We start from the raw sequence: 21,206 nt of genomic DNA, 5'->3' as shown, positions 1-21,206 counted from the left end.
TTTTATCATTTAACTATAATCACACAATGGGAGCTCTAGACAGAACACTGTCTAGAATACACCTGCTGCTGCTAAGTTGCTTCAGTTGTGTCTGACTCTGTGCGACCCCATAGACGGTGGCCCACCAGGCTCCCCCGTCCGTGGGATTCTCCAGGCAAGAACACTGGAGTGGGTTGCCATTTCCTTCTCCAATGCATGAAAGGGAAAAGTGAAAGTGAAGTCGCTCAGTCGTGTCTGACTCTTCGCAACCCCATGGACTGCAGCCTACCAGGCTCCTCCATCCATGGGATTTTCCAGGCAAGAGTACTGGAGTGGGGTGCCATTGCTTTCTCCAAGAATACACCTAAGTATCTTTAAATCTAACAAGAACTCTTCAAGTAAAACAGGTTTAAAGGTTCCATGTGTTAACACCCTCCAGCCAAAGACCACTCGTGACAAACACACCTGTAGTTCACCAAGTTGCGTTTTCTGCTCACTGCACCAGGGAGCACAACACAGCACGGGAACTGCGGGCGTCTGGGAAAGAAGGTGCGAGGAAGGACATGAAAGATGTGGGCCTGCAGGAGGAGATTTGGGGTTGGATTCACAGAAGTGGGGCTTTGCTCTGAATAGGATACTGTCAGGAAGTGCAGCACTTCTGTGATCAGGAATCTTCATAAGTCTTATTAATAAGGCAGGAGGAATGAAACAAGGCCAAAGCCATCACTGATAGGACAGCAGCAGCTGTTCCTATTATGCAGGACAGGGGAAGGCTTTGGATTTTTGCGGTTGGCAGGCTGACCCTGGTTTTCTCTACTTATACAAGATTATGAGGGGGAGCAGGGTCTTGGTATTTTATCTCACTTCATCATGGACACAGAGTGGCCTTGTTTAGTGATGATGTTTTATGCAATTGTTGATGTTCAACAGATTACCAAAATAAGCACCAGACAGTTCCCAGTTGTCAGGGACTGCTTTTCCTTCTCACGTGAACAACTCTACCAATACCTTTAGTTTTATTCCTTGAATTCGTGGTGAAATTAAAGAAGTTTATTATGTTTTTTAAGACAGCATTCAATAGAATTTGAAGCCCTAGGGTTCATGATAAATGTTAAGTGTCAGGAAATCAACTAAAAAAAATTAGGAAAGGGGGTATTAACTTGAAGATTCCTGTAACATGAGGAAGACAAGGGTGCAGGTAGACTGAGAGTCAGCTGGAAGCAGGAAGTTAAGAGCCAAGAACGACCTGTCCATCTCTCAGCTCTTCAGCTCTCTATAGGATCTTTCTCCACATCACAGGAAACTTAACTGCCTGCTGCTTGTCTTCCCAGTTACAATATAAAATTTATATTTACAATATAAATATATATAAATTTTTATGTATTTATAAAAATATAAATTTTCCACAGATAAAATCTGCAAGCTCCTAGGGAAGGGTTCCAACTGGGGCAGCCTGAGTTACAGACCCACCTAATCTAAACAACTATGACCGTGACTGGCAGAACATGAGAGAGACGGCTGCTCCACTGCAACCACATGGCTGGGGAAGAAGTATTTTCCCGAAAAAGTAGAACTGAAGTGCTGGGCAAAGGTACTGAAGTTCAGCCAAGAGTGGAAGAAAATCAGTTTTGGGTTTTAGAAATAAAACACCTGCTATAGGCAGTACTCTTTACAACTGTCAGGGCATGGAAGCAACCTAAAGGCCCATCAACAGATGACTGGATAAAGAAGATGCAGTGTGCGTGTACACACACACACACACACACACACTGGATTACTCAACCATAAAAAAGAATGAAACAATGCCATTTGCAGCAACATAAAAAGACCTAGAAATTATCATACTCAGTGAAGGAAGTCAAAGAAAGACAAATATATCATTTACATGTGATATCTAAAATATATATATATATACTAATGAACTTATTTACAAAACAGAAATACACTCATAGACATAGAAAACAAACTTATGGTTACCAAAGGGGAAAGGGTGTGGAGAGAGATAAATTAGGAGTTTGGGATTAACAGATATACACTACTATATATAAAATAGATAACCAAAAAGGACCTACTGTATAAGCCCAGAGAACTATGCTCAATATCTTATAATGGAAAAGAATCTGAAAAAAAAAATATTTTTTATTTAAAACATTGTAAAGGCAATTAATCAGTTCTGACATTTAAAAAAAGGCACAGAGGAGTACACACGATATTCCTTTAGCGTCAATAATGGGTCCTGCTACGTCCTATTCTATCTACCTGGCAGAAAAACAACCACTATAAGTCACAGAATTGTAAACAGTCTTTTAAAGCTTAAAATGCAAGGAGAAAAAGAGAAAGTCCAGAGAATCAGGAGAGGACATGGGAGGTCTTGCAGGCAGTGGACAGACCAGCATCCTCTCCATCTTAGATCTCCTCCCACCTTGGTAGCCTCGTAGAGAGTAGACTTGGGCCATGACCATGACCCGTGCTCAGAACTCCCTTGAGCAGCCACACAAGGGGGAGGGAGAAGAGAGCTGTACCGGAGAGGAAGGGGAACGAGTGGACAAAACCCTTGAGCTCCCCTGACTATGAGAAGCCTGAGACCCCCAACAGATACTCCTGTGCATGAGGGAGAGAGTGAGGAGGGACAGCTCAAGGCTGTGTAGGAAAGGCCCAAACCAAGTTTGCCCTGGAGTAGTGGGTACTGTTATTATTTACACAAACATAAGTATGTTGATAAAATATGTATAGGTTAACACCGTGGAGTGTAAGCTTCAAATCAAAAATGGCCTTAGCCAATGAATAATTTAAACAGTGCCTGAAGTCTTTTTTTTTCCAAATCATCTTCCTTAATAAGTACAATTATCCATAAATGTACTTAAAACATAATATACTGAAACCATAAATTTATCTTCAAAAACGTAAGCACTTCACTATCTTTGCCATTAGCAATACCATTTCTATATTTGTTCAATAATAAGCAAAATACATTTCTTTCACCATCCCACTAACAGCAGATATCATTTAGCTTCTGCCTAAGGATTTGGTTTTCTAAGCAGTTTAATGTAAATTGTTATCTTTCCTAGAAGAGATGATCTGCTTCTGGACTAGAATTATGGCATTTTCTCTTCAAGAGTATGCAACGTCTCCTGGCAAGTTCACCCACTTCAGACTTCTATTAGATACAGAAAAATGGAAAAGGAAAGGAAAGGTGAACTCTAAAGACAGTTACTACATACCTTTTCCCCTTGACCTTCATTTAATAAATTGTGTCTTTGAAAGAGTATATATTAACTATAAGTTTAGGAGAAAAGAAATCTTAGGCTTATACTTGCTTCCTAGTTATAAACAGATTAATAGATAATGTATGTATCAAATACACATTTTTCAGAAAGATTAGAAACTTGAAATAATCAACTAAGTTTAAAAACCTTCAAAATGTAAGTTCTGCCACAATCTTTTGCCTCCCATACCTTGAGAAAAAGTTACCAGACATTTCCTATTAAATAGTAATTTTATAAAGAAAGCATATCAGAATTCCAACATTTAGGTTCATTTTATTTTAAACATGAAAAATATCAAATGACTTTCTGAAATGAAAAATGAAGTGAAAATGTTAGTCACTCAGTTGTATCCAACTCTTTGCAACCCCATGGACTGTTTGTAGCCCGCCAGGCTCCTCTGTCCATGGAATTCTCCAGGCAAGAATACTGGAGTGGGTAGCCATTCCCTCCTCCAAGGGATCTTCCAGACCCAGGGATAGAACCCAGGTCTCTTGCATTGCAAGCAGATTCTTTACTGTCTGAGCCACTGGGGAATTTCTACTTATATACTAAACATAGTTCCAGAAATCACTCCTTGAAGAACAAGAGGGCAGAGGAGTAGGTGGACGTGGGGTACATCTCTCTCCACGGATACATCAGGAATACACCTTCAGACACAGAACTGCATGCAGAACACCAGCTTAGAGGGGACAGGAGGACCTGACCAGTGGAAAGGAATATATAGAACCACGCAAAACTCGGCAGGAGGAAGGAACTAGGGGGGAAAACAGGAATGTTAGTAGGACTGGACCTGCCCTCGGTGGGTGGGGGAACTGAAGCAGGGGTCTGATCCTCACAGCGGGGCAGCTGTCTGAGTCAGAGGAGAAACATTTAAGGCTGAGAGTGAAACAGCAGACCTGTGGCATCCTTGCCACAGTCATATATACCCCAGATAGGAACCCTGGTCTCCGGGAAGGGGCAGAGGCTAGGAGCTGGAGTTTAGGGATTGTGGAGCAATCCCAGGGCAAGGGCTGCTGTTGACTGTGGAGAGACGGATTGAGGGGATGTGAAAGAGGGGATCATGGTGGGAAACGCCAGTGGAGAAAAGCTAGGCAGCCATGGAAGCAAGGCGATACTGCTGAGTCACGCATAGGGGGTAGAGCTATCACCATAGCCTCTCTCTTCCCACACACCAGCATCCGCAGCTGAATAATAGAGAGGCTGGCCCACCAAACACCTGACCAATGAACTACACAGTAGGACCCCACCAGGATGTCCCTTTTAAGTGGCTGATGTGCTGATCTAGAGAGTAGGACCCCAACCAGGGGTCCCTCTCTATGTGCCTGATGCACCAAACAACAGAGAAGGACCCCAGGCAAGGGAACCCTCTAAGTGCCTGAACGGGACGGAGCTATGGAGAAAGACTGGCCAAAGAGGCCTTCTGATCGCCAGCTAGAAAGGCTCAAAAAAAGACCCTGATAGGGCCATAACGCCTGCGCTTGAGGCAGTCCATGTCCCTGCAAGCCAAGCAGCTGCACCACCTTCACACTCAACTCTCACTGGGACAGAGCTGCCCCCAGCAAAAAAAAAGTCTTGCGTCTATGCATGCAGGGTCACTTTGGTTGTGTCCGACACTTCGCAACCACGTAGACTGTGGCCTGCCAGGCTTCTCTGTCAGAGAGGCGGTTCTCCAGGCAAGAATACTGGAGGGTATTAGCCAATACTAGTTGCCATACCCTTCTAGAACACTATATTTCCTGCTGCCCTAGCCGACAAACCCCCTGAATACCTGGAGCTGCCAGAACCCCTGCGACCCAAGCAGCTGCACCACCTCCACACCTGGCCCTCACTGGGGTAGGCTCAAGTCCTCCAGGGCAGCTGCAGGAGCAAACTCCAATGGATGACTCATGTGCAGAGGTGGAAATAAAACCACAATTGAAACCCAGGGGCAGTGTGACTAAGGAAGAAGACCCAAAACCTTCCCATCAGCTGTACAAGCTGCAGATTAAATCCACACGATCAACTAAGCAGACTCTGTCAACGGAATACATAAAAGGCCACTGAGAGCTCCCACAAAAGAAAACACACCAGCTCTGATAGCTATTGACATTGGAGACAAGAACACAGAGGCGTAGGACCAGATTAGAATCTAAGCTACACCCACAGCAGGTCCAGAGATCAGCACAGTGTTGGAGGTCATCCTACGGAGGTGAGGTGGACTGTGACTCCCAGCGAGGGAAAGGACTCTGACAGCAGTGACTCAAGAAAAACATTTATTATTCTTATTTTTTGACTTGTTATGTAGATTCTTTGGGTCTTCTTTTTTTCCCCACCCCCTCTGTTGTAATTGTCAAATGTATTGGCACTAAAATCCAATTAAGCTTTCCAGCTTTTTTTTTTTTCCTCAGTCACATTTTTTGTTGTCATAAACCTCTGCCTCTATATTAGGCTTTTGCAGTGGCATTTTCCTCTTTTCTTTCTTTTCTCTTTTTTAACTTTTTAAACCTATTATTATTTTTTCCACATTTATTCCTTTGCTTTTCCTACTGTTCTTTTCCCCTTGCAGTTAATCGTTAATGTATATAAATCTTCCTTATCTACCTCTATTTAACTTTGCATATCTATTCTTTCTTTCCTTTCTCTCCTTTCATCTCAACATATTTGTTACTTTTATTTTCATTGCTTTATTCCCCAATTGGCAGCTTGCTTTAGTTTTGTTTCCCAGTTTGTGCTTTAATTAGTTTTGTTCTGGTAGATATAATTTTTGGTTTCCTTTGTTTGCAGGGTCAATCTATTGTACTTTATTTTGGTTGTACTGTTTTGATTCTTACTGTGTATATGTATATGTGTATATTCATTCACACATTCTATTGTTGTTATAAACCTCTGGCTTTACGTTGGGCTTTTGCAGTTCAGTGGAGGTTTCCCTTTTTTTTCCTTTTTTCTTTCTTCTTCCATTTTTTTTTTCTCTTTTTTCTTTTTTAAACCTATTATATTTTTTATACATTTATTCCTTTGTTTGCCTTTCCTACTGTCCTTTTCCCCTTGCAGTTAATTTTTAATGTATGTAAATCTTCTTAATCAACCTCAAATTAACTTTGCATATCTAGACTTTTTTTCTTTCCTTTACTCTCAACATATTTGTCAGTTTTGTTTTCATTGCTTTATTCCCCACTTGGCACCTTGCTTGAGTTTTGCTTTCCAGTTTGTGCTTAAGTTAGTTTTGTTCCTAACTGATAAATATAATTTTTGATGTCCTTTGTTCGCCAGGTCAATCTATTGTACTTTATTTTTGTTGGACTGTTTCACATTGCTCGTGGGTGTATATGTGTATATTCCATTATTTTAATTATTATTTCCCTGATTTTGTAACTGCCACTTGTCTGGGGTTCATCTTTGGTTTCTCATTTTTGGATATTTGTTTTTATCTCATGTAATGCCATAACAAACCATTTGTGGAATCTTTGTTCCTGACCAGAGATCAAGTCCTGAGTTTTTGGAGTACAGCACTGACTCCAAGACCCTAGGCTACCAGAGAACTAATCCTAGAGAGTATCAGATAGTGAGAACTCACACAAAGGAAACCACTTGAATACAAGATCCTGCATCACCCAACCACCAATAGCACCCTGTGCAGGACACCTCATGTAAACAACAAATAAAATAAAAATACAAATCCATCCATAAGCAGACGGGATTACCAACTCACTCAGCCTTGCTCATCAGAGGAAAAACAAACAAACAAAAATTCAGCACAAATCTCACCCTAAACAAAGCTCACACAAACCACTGGATGAATCTTAGAGGGCACAAACCAAAAGGAAGAAAGAATTTTACTTTCTTCAAGGAAAGAATTCAACTTTCCTTGAAGCCTGGGAACACAGACCTCAAACACAATAACTTAAAAAAATAATAATAATGAAAAGGCAGAGAAATGCTGCACAAATGAAGGAACAAACTAGAAAACCAGAAGTGCAAATGAAGGGGAAATAGGCAAACTACCTGAAAAAGAATTCAGAATAATGATAGTAAAGATGATCAAAAATCTTTAAAACAAAATGGAGAACATGCAAGAATCAATTAACAAAGACCTAGAGGAATGTGAAGTCAAGTGGGCCTTCGAAAGCATCACTACGAACAAAGTTGGTGGAGGTGATGGAATTCCAGTTGAGCTATTTCAAATCCTGAAAGATGATGCTGTGAAACTGCTGCTCTCAATATGCCAGCAAATTTGGAAAACTCAGCAGTGGCCACAGGATTGGAAACGTCAGTTTTCATTCCAATCCCAAAGAAAGGAAATGCCAAAGAATGCTCAAACTACCGCACAATTGCACTCATCTCACATGCTAGTAAAGTAATGCTCAAAATTCTCCAAGCCAGGCTTCAGCAGTACATGAATTTGAACTTCCAGATGTTCAAGCTGGTTTTAGAAAAGGCAGAGGAACCAGAGATCAACTTGCCAACATGCGCTGGATCATCGAAAAAGTAAGAGAGTTCCAGAAAAACATTTATTTCTGCTTTATTGACTATGCCAAAGTCTTTGACTTGTGTGGATCACAATAAACTGTGGAAAATTCTGAAAGAGATGGGAATACCAGACCACCTGACCTGCCTCTTGAGAAACCTGGATGCAGGTCAGGAAGCAACAATTAGAACTGGACATGGAACAACAGACTGGTTCCAAATAGGAAAAGGAGTACGTCAAGGCTGTATATTGTCACCCTGCTTATTTAGCTTATATGCAGAGTACATTATGAGAAACGCTGGGCTGGAGGAAGTACAAGCTGGAATCAAGAGTGCTAGGAGAAATATCAATAACCTCAGATATGCAGATGACACCACCCTTATGGCAGAAAGTGAAGAGGAACTCAAAAGCCTCTTGATGAAAGTGATAGAGGAGAGTGAAAAAGTTGGCTTAAAGCTTAACATTCAGAAAACGAAGATCATGGCATCTGGTCCCATCACTTCATGGCAAATGGATGGGGCAACAGTGGAAACAGTGGCTGACTGTTTTGGGCTCCAAAATCACTGCAGATGGTGACTGCAGCAATGAAATTAAGAGACACTTACTCCTTAGAAGGAAAGTTATGACCAACCTAGATAGCATATTGAAAAGCAGAGACATTACTTTGCCAACAAAGGTCCGTCTAGTCAAGGCTATGGTTTTTCCAGTGGTCATGTATGGATGTGAGAGTTGGACTGTGAAGAAAGCTGAGCACAGAATTGATGCTTTTGAACTGTGGTGTTGGAGAAGACTCTTGAGAGTCCCTTGGACTGCAAGGAGATCCACCCAGTCCATTCTGAAGGAGATCAGCCCTGGGATTTCTTTGGAAGGAATGATGCTAACGCTGAAACTCCAGTACTTTGGCTACCTCATGCGAAGAGTTGACTCATTGGAAAAGACTCTGATGCTGGGAGGGATTGGGGGCAGGAGGAGAAGGGGACAACAGAGGATGAGATGGCTGGATGGCGTCACCGACTCAATGGACATGAGTTTGAGTGAAGTCTGGGAGTTGGTGATGGACAGGGAGGCCTGACGTGCTGCAATTCATGGGGTCGCAAAGAGTTGGACACGACTGAGCGACTGAACTGAACTGAAGAGGAATTAAAGAATAAACATACAGAGACAAACAACACAATTACTAAAATTAAAATGCTCTAGAAGGAACCAATAGCAGAATATCTGAAGCAAAAGAATGTATCAGTGAGCTGGAAGTAAAATGGTGGAAATAACTTCTGAAGAGCAGAATAAAGTAAAAAGATAGAAAAGAGCTGAGGAGAGTCTCAGAGACTTCTGGAACCATATCAAATGCACCAACATTCAAATTATTGAGGTCCCAGAAGAAGACAAAAGAAAGGGTATGAGAAAATTTTCAAGAGATTACAGTTGAGAATTTCCCCAACATGGAAAAGGAAATAGTCAATCAAGCCCAAAGGGCACAAAAAGTCAAATACAGGATAAACTCAAAGAGAAACATGCCAAGACACATACTAATCAAACTAACAAAGACTAAACACAAAGAAAGAATACTAAAAGCAGCAAGGGAGAAGCAACAAGTAACAAACAAGGGAAACCACATATGTTTAACAGCTGATCTTTCAGCAGAAATCTGCAGGCAAGGGAATAACAGGATATATTTAAAGTACTGAAAGGGAAATCTACAACCAAGATTACTGTACCCAACAAGGATCTCATTCAAAATTGATGGAGAAATAAAAAGCTTCTCAGATAAGCAAAAGTTAAGAGAATTCAGTACCACCAAACCAGTTTTACAACAAATGTTAAAGGGGCTTATATAGTCAAGAAATACAAGAGAAGAAAAAAGATGTACAAAATCAACCCCAAACAATTAAGAATGGCAATAGGAACATTTATATCAATAATTACTTTAAATGCAAATGGATTAAATGCTCCAACCAAAACACACAGACTGGCTGAATGGATACAAAAACAAGACCCGTATATATGCTGTCTACAAGAAACCCACTTCAGACCTCAAGACACACATAGACTGAAAGTGAGAGGATGGAAAAATATATTCCAAGCAAATGGGAAGCAAAAGAAACCTGGAGTAGCAATGCTCACATCAGACAAAATAGACCTTAAAATGAAGAAGACAAGAGATAAGGAAAGACACTACATAATGATCAAGGGATCAATCCAAAAGGAAGACATACCAATTGTAAATATCTATGCACCCAACAGAGAAGCACCTCAAAGCATAAGACAAACACTAACAGACATAAAAGGAGAAACCAACAGTAACACAATGATAGTAGGAGACTTTTAACTCCCCACTCACACCAATGGACAGATCATCAAAATAGAAAATTAAGAAAGAAACACAAGTCTTAAATGATACATTAGATGAGATGGATCTCATTGATATCTTCAGGACATTACATCCAAATGCAGAAGAATTACCAACAAACGTCCATCTAGTCAAAGCTACAGTTTTTCTAGTAGTCATGTATGGTTGTTAGAGTTGGACTATAAACAAAGCTGAAGAATTGATGTTTTTGAACTGTGGTGTTGAAGAAGACTCTTGACTGCAAGGAGATCCAACCAGACGATCTTGAAGGAAATCAGTCCTAAATAGTCACTAGAAGGACTGATACTGAAGCTGAAACTCCAGTAATTAGGCCACCTGATGCGAAGAACTGATTCACTGGAAAAGACCCTGATGCTGGGAAAGATTGAAGGTGGGAGAAGGGGACAACAGAGGATGAGATGGTTGGATGGCATCACCGATGTGATGGACATGAGTTTGAGGAGGCTCCAGGAGCTGGTGATGGACAGGGAAGCCTGGCGTGCTGTAGTCCATGGGGTCGCAAAGAGTTGGACATGACTGAGTGACAGAACTGAAATGAACTTCTTCTCAAGGGCACATGGAACATTCTCGAGGATAGACCACATCTTGGGTCACAAATCTAACATCAGTAAATTTAAGAAAACCGAAATCATATCAAGCATCTTCTCTGCCCACAATGAGACTAGATATCAATTACAAGAAAAAAACTGTAAGAAACACAAACACGTGGAGATTAAACAACACATTTCTAAATAACCAAGATTATGGAAGAAATCAAAAGGGAAATCAAAAAATTTCTCGAAACAAATGATAATGAAAACACGACAACCCAAAACCTATGGAATGCAGCAAAAGCTGTTTTAAGAAGGAAGTTTACAGCAGTACAATCCTACTTTAAGAAACAAGAAAAACATCGAATAGATGACCTAACTTTACACATAAAACAACTGGAAAAAGAAGAACAAAAAACCCCCAAAATTAGTAGAAGCAAAGAAATCATAAAGATCCAAGCAGAAATAAATGAAAAAGAAATGAAAGAAAAAATAGCAAAGATTAATAAAACTAAAAGCTTTTATGAGAAGGTTCTATGAGAAGATAAACAAAATTGACAAACCTTTAGCCAGACTCATCAAGAAAAAAAGAGAAGAATCAAATCAACAAAATCAGAAATGAAAAAGGAGTGGTTACAACAGACGATGCAGAAATACAAAGGATTATAACAGACTATTATGAACAATTATATGGCAATAAAATGGATAACCTGGAAGAAATGGACAGATTCTTAGAAAAGTTCAATCTTTCAAGACTGAACCAGGAAGAAACACAAATTATGAACAACCCATTACAAGCACTGAAATTGAAGCTGTGATCAAAAATCTCCCAAAAAAACAAAAGCCCAGAACCAGATGGCTTCACAGGAAAATTCTATCAAACATTTAGAGAAGAGCTAATGCCTATCCTTCTAAAATTCTTTCAAAAAATTACAGAGGAAGGAACACTTCCAAACTTATTCTGCGAGGCCACCATCACCCTCATACGAAAATCAGACAAAGACAAACACGAAAAAAAGAAAACTACAGGCCAATATCACTGATGAACATAGATGCAAAAATCCTCAACAGAATTTTAGCAAACAGAATTCAGCAATACATCAAAAAGCTCACACATCATGATCAAGTTGGGTTTATTCCAGGGATGCAAGGATTCTTCAATATACAAAAATCAATGTGATACATCATATTAACAAATTGAAAGATAAAAACCATATGATAATCTCAACAGATGCAAAAAAACCTTTGATAAAACTCAGCACCCATTTACGATTCAGTCAGCTCAGTTCAGTTGCTTGGTTGTGTCCAACTCTTTGCAACCCCATGGACTGCAGCACACCAGGCCTCTCTGTGCATCACCAACTCCTGGAGCCTACTCAAATTCATGTCCATTGAGTTGGTGATGCCATCCAACCATCTCATCCTCTGTCATCCCCTTCTCCTCCTACCTTCAATCTTTCCCAGCATCAGGGTATTTTCAAATGAGTCAGTTCTTCGCATCAGGTGGCCAAAGTATTGCAGTTTCAGCTTCAACATCAGTCCTTCCAATGAATATTTAGGACTGATCTCCTTTAGGATGGACTGGTTGGATCTCCTTGCAGTCCAAGGGACTCTCAAGAATCTTCTTCAACACCACAGTTCAAAAGCATCAATTATGATTAAAACTCTTCAAAAATGGGCATAGAAGGAACCTACCTCAACAGAGTAAAATATATGATAAGCCTACAGCAAACTTTATTCTCAATGGTGAAAAACTGAAGCATTCCCCCTGAGATCAGGAACAAGACAAGGGTGCCCACTTTCACCACTATTATTCAACATAGTTCTAGAAGTCCTAGCTACAGCAATCAGAGAATAAAAAGAAATAAAAGGAATCCAGATTAGAAAAGAAGAAGTAAAGCTCTCACTGTTTGCAGATGACAAGATGCTGGACACAGAAAACCCTAAAGACAGTATCAGAAAACTACTAAAGCTAATCAGTGAATTTAACAAAGTTGCAGGATACAAAATCTATACACAGAAATCACTTGCATTTCTATATACTAACAATGAAAAATCAAAAATAGAAATTAAGGAATCACCCTCATTCACCATTACAACAAAAAAATTAAATATCTAGGAATAAACTTACCTAAGGAGACAAAAGAACTGTACACAGAAAATTATAAGCCACTAATGAAAGAAATCAAAGATGACATAAACAGATGGAGAGATATTCCATGTTCTTGGGTAGGAAGAGTCAACACTGTGAAAATGACTATACTACCAAATGCAATCTACAGATTTAATGTGATCTGTATCAAATTACCAGTAGCATTTTTCACAGAACTAGAACAAAAAAATTCACAATTCATATGAAACACAAAAGATCCCGAATAGACAAAGCAGTCTTGAGAAAGAAGAATGGAGCTGGAGGAATCAACATTCCTGACTTGAGATTATACTACAAAGCTACAGTCATCAAGATAGTATGGTACTGGCACAAAAACAAAAATAGACCAATGGAACAAGATAGAAAACCCAGAAAGAAACCCATGAACCTATGGGTACCTTATTTTTGACAAAGGAGGCAAGAATATACAATGGGGCAAAGACAGCTGCTTCAATAAATGGTGCTGGGAAAACTGGACAGCTACATGCAAAAGAGTGAAATTAGGACACTTCCTAACACCATATACAAAGGTAAACTCAAAATGGATTAAAGACCTAAATGTAAGATGAGAAACTATAAAACTTTTAGAGAAAAACACAGGCAGAACACTTGAAGACATAAATCAAAGCAAGGTCCTCTATGACCCACCTCCTAGAGTAACAGAAATAAAAACAAAAGTAAACAAGTGGGACCTAATTAAACTTAAAAGCTTTTGCACAGCAAATGAAACTATAAGCAAGGTGAAAAGACAACCCTCAGAATGGGAGAAAATAATAGCAAATGAAATAACAGACAAAGGATTAATTTCCAAAATATACAAGCAGCTCATACAACTCAATACCACAAAAACAAACAACCTAATCACAAAGTGGGAAAAGACCTCAATAGACATTTTTCCAAAGAAGACATACAGATGTCTAACAGACACATGAAAAGATGCTCAACATAGCTCATTATTAGAGAAATGCAAATCAAAACCACAATGAGATATTACTTCACATGGGTCAGAATGGCCCTCATCAAAAAGGCTACAAATAATAAATGCTGGAGAGGGTGTGGAGAAAAGGGAACACTCTTGCACTGTTGGTGGGAATGTAAATTGATATAGCCACTATGAAGACAGTATGGAGATTCCTTAAAAAACTAGGAGTAAAACCAGAATAAAACCAACATATGACCCAGCAATCCCACTCCTAGGCATATACCCTGAGGAAACCAAAATTGAAACAGACACATGTATCCCACTGTTCATTGCAGAACTATTTACAATAGCTAGAACATGGAACAACCTAGATGTCCATTGACAGATGAATGGAAAAAGAAGTTGTGGTACATATACACAATGGAATATTACTCAGCCATAAAAAGGAATGCATTTGAGGCAGCTCTAATGAGGGGATGAACCTAGAACCTAATATACAGAGTAAAGTGAGTCAGAAAGAGATAGATAACGCACATATAATGTATTCTAACGCACATATATGGAATTAGAAAAATGGTACTGAAGAATTTATTTACAGGGCAACAGTGGAGAAACAGACATAGAGAATAGACATACGGACCTGGGAAGAGGGTGAGATGTATGGAAAGAGTAATGTGGAAACTTACATTACCATATGTAAAATAGAGAGCCAACGGGAATTGCTGTATGGCTCAGGAAACTCAAACAGGCTCTATATCAACCTAGAGGGGTGGGGTGGGGAGGGAGGTGGGAGGGAGGGTCAAAAGGGAGGGGATATATGTATACCTATGGCTGATTCATGTTGAGGTTTGACAGAAAACAGCAAAATTCTGTAAAGTAATTATCCTTCAATAAAAAATAAATTAATTTAAAAAAAAGTTCCTGGCACATAGCAGGCATTCAAATTACAAGCATTATTATTGTTGGCTGTCATGAGCCAGGGATCACACTGGGCCAATAAACAGGGCAGAGTGGCAAAGTACACAGTATAGAAAGAACTTGGAGGGGGGCTGTGCACCTGGCCTTCACAGTGAGATCCCAGTCAGCAGCGCACCAGGAAAAAACAAACCAAAAGCTAAAAATGGAGTTGCTATGATTCAGAAACCCCACTCTTGGGCATATATCCAGACAAAATTGTAATTAAAAAAGATACATGCACCTCTATGTTATGTTTATAGCAGCAGTATTTTACAATAGCTAAGACATAAAAAGACATTGTACAGGAAACAGGAATTAAGACCATGCCCAAGAAAAAGAAATGCAAAAAAGCAAAATGGCTGTCTGAGGAGGCCTTACAAATAGCTATGAAAAGAAGGGAAGCAAAAAGCAAAGGAGAAAAGGAAAGATAAACCCACATGAATGCAGAGTTCCAAAGAATAGCAAGGAGAGATAAGAAAACCTTCCTCAGCCATCAATGCAAAGAAATAGAGGAAAACAATCGAATGGGAAAGACCAGAGATCTCTTCAAGAAAATTAGAGATACCAAGGGGACATTTCATGCAAAGATGGGCTCAATAAAGGACAGAAATGGTAGGGACCTAAGAGAAGCAGAAGATATTAAGAAGAGGTGGCAAGAATACCCAGAAGAACTGTACAAAAAAGAACTGTATGCAGGTCAGGAAGTAACAGTTAGAACTGGACATGGAACAACAGACTGGTTCCAAATAGGAAAAGGAGTACGTCAAGGCTGTATATTGTCACCCTGCTTATTTAACTTATATGCAGAGTACATCATGAGAAATGCTGGGCTGGAGGAAGCACAAGCTGGAATCAAGAGTGCGAGGAGAAATATCAATAACCTCAGATATGCAGATGACACCACCTTTATGGCAGAAAGTGAAGAATAACTAAAGAGCCTCTTGATGAAAGTGAAAGAAGACAGTGAAAAAGTTGGCTTAAAGCTCAACATTCAGAAAACGAAGATCATGGCATCTGGTCCCATCACTCCATGGCAAATAGATGGGGAAACAGTGGAAACAGTGGTCAGACTTTATTTTTGGGGGCTCCAAAATCACTGAAGATGGTGATTGCAGCCATGAAATTAAAAGCTGCTTACTCCTTGGAAGGAAAGTTTTGACCAACCTAGATAGCATATTAAAACGCAGAGACATTACTTTGCCAACAAAGGTCCATCTAGTCAAGGCTATGGCTTTTCCAGTGGTCATGTATGGATATGAGAGTTGGACTGTGAAGAAAGCTGAGTGCCAAAGAATTGTTGCTTTTGAACTGTGGTGTTGGAGAAGACTCTTAAGAGTCCCTTGGACTGCAAGGAGATCCAACCAGTCCATCCTAAAGGAGATCAGTCCTGGGTGTTCATTGGAAGGACTGATGTTGAAGCTGAAACTCCAATCCTTTGGCCACCTGATGCGAAGAGCTGACTCATTTGAAAAGACCCTGATGCTGGCAAAGATTGAGGGCAGGAGAAGAGGAGGAAGACAGAGAATGAGATGGTTGGATGGTATCACCGACTCGATGGACATGGGTTTGGGTGGACTCTGTGAGTTGGTGATGGACGGGGAGGCCTGGCATGCTGCAGTTCATGGGATCACAAAGAGTCAGACATGACTGAGCGACTGAACTGAACTGAAGGCATAAAAACAACCCACATATTCATCAATAAATGAATGGAAAAAGAAGATGTGGTGTTGGGACTTTCATGGTGATGCAGTGGCTGAGACTCTGCACTCCCAATGCACAGGGCCTGGGTTCAATCTCTGGTGGGGGAACTAAGATCATATATGTCTCAACATGAGTTCACATGCTGCAAGTAAGACCCAGTACAGCCAAGTAAGTAAAAATACACATTAAAAAAAAAAAAATGTGGTGCATGTGTACAATGGATACTAACCATAAAAAGAATGAAATAATGCCATTTTCAGCAACATGAATGGGCATAGAGATTAACGTACTAAGCGAAGTAAGAAACAGAAAAACAAATACCGTATCATATCACTTATATGTGGAATCTAAAATAAAGCATAAATGAACATATATATAAAACAGAAATAGATTTCCAGGCGGAAACAGATTTGCAGTTGCTAAGGGGGAAGTAGCGTTGGGGAGACATGGATTCGAAGTTTGGGACTAGCAGATACAAACTATACAAGATGGATAAATGACAAGATCCTAATGTATAGCTCAGGGAACTATATTCAATATCCTTTGATAAATCATAATGGAAAAGAATATGAATTAGAATATATATGTGTACTAGAATCACTTTGCTGTAGAACAGAAATTAACATAACATTGTAAGTCAATTATACTTCAATAGAATTTTTTAAAAATCAGATTATAACAATGTGTCCAGCATAATGAGAGGACGGGTGGACTCCCTAAGGTTTCAACAAAACAATCTTTGGATTCCAAGTTTGATTTCACACAGATTTTCCTAGAAGGAAACAATATGCCAAGTAGTTGACTTGAGTCAGGTCTCCTTCTCAGTTATATTTCCCAATGTAAATTATTAAATTGACACCCAGCTGTCACTTCAATCCACCATGAGTGAGTTGGTTTAACTTTCCCAGAGTGGTCAACTCAGGGCGTGTTACTAGTTTGACAGACTTGCCATAACAAATACCGGACTGGGTGGCTTAGACAACAGAAATGCATTTTCTCACAGTTATAGAGGTTAGAAGTCCGAGATCAAAGTGTCAGCACGTTTGGTTTCTCCTGAAGCCTCTCTCCTTGGCTTGCAGGTGGTGGACTCCTGTCTTCATGTGGTCTTTCCTCTGCATGCACACATCTGCTATCCAAATTTTTCTGTGTCCAAATTTCCTCAAAAGAAATTTTGAAAATAAAAAATATAAGGACATTGGTCAGACTGGATGAGGGCCTAATGTAAACACTCTTTTTAACTTAATCACCTGTTCAAAGGCCCCATCTCCAAATACAGTCACGTCCTGAGGTAACGGGTATGATGGCTTTAATATATGAATTTAGGAGGAGGAGCAGACACAATTCAGCCCACAAAAGGGCATATGGATAAAGTTTAAGTCTGGGGCCTATGAAGGTAAAGGACAAGACTCTGAGCCACAGTGACCAATGACGGAAATGCCTCAATTAGTCCCACCTGATCTATCAGGCATACTTCTGGCAGCTCATCCATGAAGACAACGTAAGGAACATGCGTTTTCCCTAACTCCATTCTGAGCTTGCATGTTCTTTTAAAAATACTTCAGATTTCCTCATCTTTAGCAATTAAAATAGTTTATATTCCAACTTGGCAAGAAACTACATAAATCCTAACTAGTGTATTCATTCATCCTACATCCGTTTTCCTTATCTTATAAATTCATTTTAATTCAGTTTTAGTGTACTGGACTTAGTGGATCCAAAATTAAAATCAGAAATAACAGACAACATTCTTGTTGTTCTTTTAAAATAATTATCAATTATTTAAGATTGTATATGTTTCTGTCCAGGGGTGTCTGAGTACTGAGTAACAATACATATATCAAAATGACTTTTATGTGAAAGTTTGCAATGAAAAGTACTCAGTGGCCAGTGAGAAGAAGGGACAGAAAGGAGTGTGCATTTACCATTCGCCAACTAATTTTAGTGATGAACCAGATTAGTAATGATTAGATTCTTTTAATTGGAAATGCTGGGGAGGGATACTAAACATGAAATCCTGAAGGTTGAGACAGGAAAAGTCCACATACTGATCCTAAGACAGAGGCTGATTGTAAGGTTACCAGCAGCTGCTACATCACATTTTGCAGATTCTAACAATTCTCCTAGACAGCATATTAAAAAGCAGAGACATTACTTTGCCAACAAAGATCTGTCTAGTCAAGGTTATGGTTTTTCAGTGGTCATGTATGGATGTGAAAGTTGGACTATAAAGAAAACTGAGCACCGAAGAATTGATGCTTTTGAACTGTGGAGTTGAAGAAGACTTGAGAGTCCCTTGGACTGCAAGGAGATCCAATCAGTCCATCCTAAAGGAAATCAGTCCTGAATATTCATTGGAAGGACTGATGCTGAGGCTGAAACTCCAATACTTTGGCCACCTGATGTGAAGAACTGACTCATTTGAAAAGACCCTGATGCTGGAAAAGATTGAAGGAAGGAGGAGAAGGGTACAAGAGAGGATGAGATGGCTGGATGGCATCACCGACTCAATGGACATGAGTTTGAGTAAACTCCGGGAGTTGGTGATGAACAGGGAGGCCTGGCATGCTGTGGTCCACGGGGTCACAAAGAGTCGGACATGACTGAGCAACTGAACTGAACTGAACAGTTCCCCTAAACTATTTGACCAGAAGTCAAATGGCAAACTGACAACAATGAAATCTATTTTATAGTACTTCAATCACAGACAAGCATATGCTTACCTGAATCAGTATCAATATTATGAATTTGTTTTATTTGATATAAACATTGAAGTTCTGAAAGTAAATGTGCTAAATCATGGTTTTTAAAATAAAGACTTTTACTTAAAATTTCAGAACTTATACAATATATTTTTATTAAAGTAGAACATATGCGCATATATTAAAATTAAGTATAACTTCAGTTCAGTTCAGTCGCTCAGTCATGTCCGACTCTTTGTGACCCCATGAATCGCGGCACGCCAGGCCTCCCTGTCCATAACCAACTCCTGGAGTTCACTCAAACTCACATCCATCGAGTTAGTGATGCCATCCAGCCATCTCATCCTCTGTCATCCCCTTTTCCTCCTGCCCCCAATGCCTCCCAGCATCAGAGTCTTTTCCAATGAGTCAACTCTTCTTAGCTGTCTTAAATATCTGCAACAGAGGTTGAAACAGAGAAGCAGTAGCATTTGTTCAACACTCCATATCTATTAATGTAAATTGGCTCAAATCCTTCTCAGAAGTAGACAGGTTATAAAGAATAAAAGAACTCATGCACAAGTCATTCAAGACACTACGAATGACACTCAAACACATCTTTTTATTATATACTAAATTTAAAAATACAAATCTTATTAAAAATGCTTATGAAACATCGTATACATAAGTACTGTCAAATACTATCAGATTATGACATTATGTACACTTGCTAAGGTTAATTAGAAACAGAACAACATTCATAACTTTGCTGATAATGAATTTCAGAAGTCAATATTTTAATTAACATTTGGCAACTTTGAAGTAGTGATCTGCACAGGAAGATGTCTGCAGAGGTAAAACAGTGAGAAAACAAACGGAAAAATGCAGATATTCCTGCCCTAAGTGTTATTAAGTAGATCTCTTCTTCATCCTCTTAAGTCTCAATATAACAGAAATTAAAGTGCATAAGACCACCAGGAATACCTGATTCAGTTGTACCCTAATACATACTACAGCCAATTGTGCTGCCATACTGAGGGCTTCAATCTCTGTACTGTTCCTGAGGTTTTAGAAGTTAATTTTGAAGGTGACTAGGGGAAGAGAGGCCAATACTTTTTAAATTGCACAAAGTGGCCTTAAAGTGTAGAAACACCAAAGATAAAAATATTAATTTGGGAATAGATTCAAGGAGATCATCCCTGTCTATTTTGCCCTAGAAATAAAATTAGGATATGAACCTAGTTTTACCTCTGGAAAATGCTTACTAAAAATCTGTTTCAAAAGATCAGACATGTACAGCAAGTACCACAATACTGTCAGTTACTGTCCACCCACTTACATACTGTATCATAAATACCAGGCATCAATACCTGCCCTCCAAAGATTCACAAGAAACACAGGAAGAAGCATGTTATTACTTGACACTAATTTTGCTAATCAACATAAAGTATGATCTGTAAAAATAGGTCACCACCATATAATCAAGGAAGAGGAGAAGGAAAGCTGCTAGTCTACAAAAGTGCTCCTTTTCACTTTCAAGCCCAATAGCTTAATTTGGGGTAAAATAAGATTGTAAAGTAAGGCCATCAGTTATAAATAAGCTGATGAAGCCGTCTATACATACTCACGTATATATGTTTAAATTTCAGTTCTGATTTAACATGAATGTGCTATTACAAACCATTTATAGGAAACATTTTATCAGGCTTATTTACAAATATATGATCAGAGAAAAGATCTTGAAAATCAAAAAAACTGCAGATAAATGTAGCCATTGCTAACACAGTTCACTAAAGGTAAGACAGATTTACATAAAAACCAAAGGAAAAAGTTTAGTAAGAAACCCCTACCATATACACCTATTGGTCATTGGATCAAAAAGGCAAATAAATGTAATGATCATGACTAAACTTTTATTACTGTCTCTTTTAATAACATATCAACATGAGGTTTACTTAGAGTACTACCTATAAATACAGTCTCTCATGATTCAATGAGAATATTAAGTTATTGAATACATTTTTTTATTCCCATGGCACATCATACTTGGTAACACTAATAAGGTAGATTTAGATAACACTTAAATCATGATTACGAATGTTTAATTGAGTATTTTCCTTTCTGTAGCTGTGAAATGTAAAGCTTAGATTTGCTTCCATCAGGCCTCTTAAACCAAACTTCATCATGGTTAATTGTTGTAATTACAGCA

General features: G+C 39.1%; 1 protein-coding gene across 2 annotated transcripts in view; it reads right to left on the bottom strand.

Moving 5' to 3' along the window:
- The window catches only part of BRMS1L (BRMS1 like transcriptional repressor), a 71,158-nt gene that overhangs the window by 7,421 nt on the left and 42,531 nt on the right, over positions 1–21,206 (bottom strand). Inside the window, exon 10 of one of the 2 annotated variants that reach the window (XM_015459278.3) lies at positions 1–21,206. This exon is cut by the window's left edge and continues 7,421 nt beyond it. In XM_015459278.3, coding sequence (XP_015314764.1) covers positions 21,089–21,206 — 118 coding nt within the window. In that variant the 3' untranslated portion in view covers positions 1–21,088. The other variant, NM_001083428.1, reaches the window with a different exon arrangement.

This window comes from Bos taurus, chromosome 21, assembly GCF_002263795.3.
Source record: "Bos taurus isolate L1 Dominette 01449 registration number 42190680 breed Hereford chromosome 21, ARS-UCD2.0, whole genome shotgun sequence".
In the NCBI taxonomy this organism is placed as follows: domain Eukaryota; kingdom Metazoa; phylum Chordata; class Mammalia; order Artiodactyla; family Bovidae; genus Bos; species Bos taurus.
This window is presented reverse-complemented; position numbering and strand designations above follow the sequence as displayed.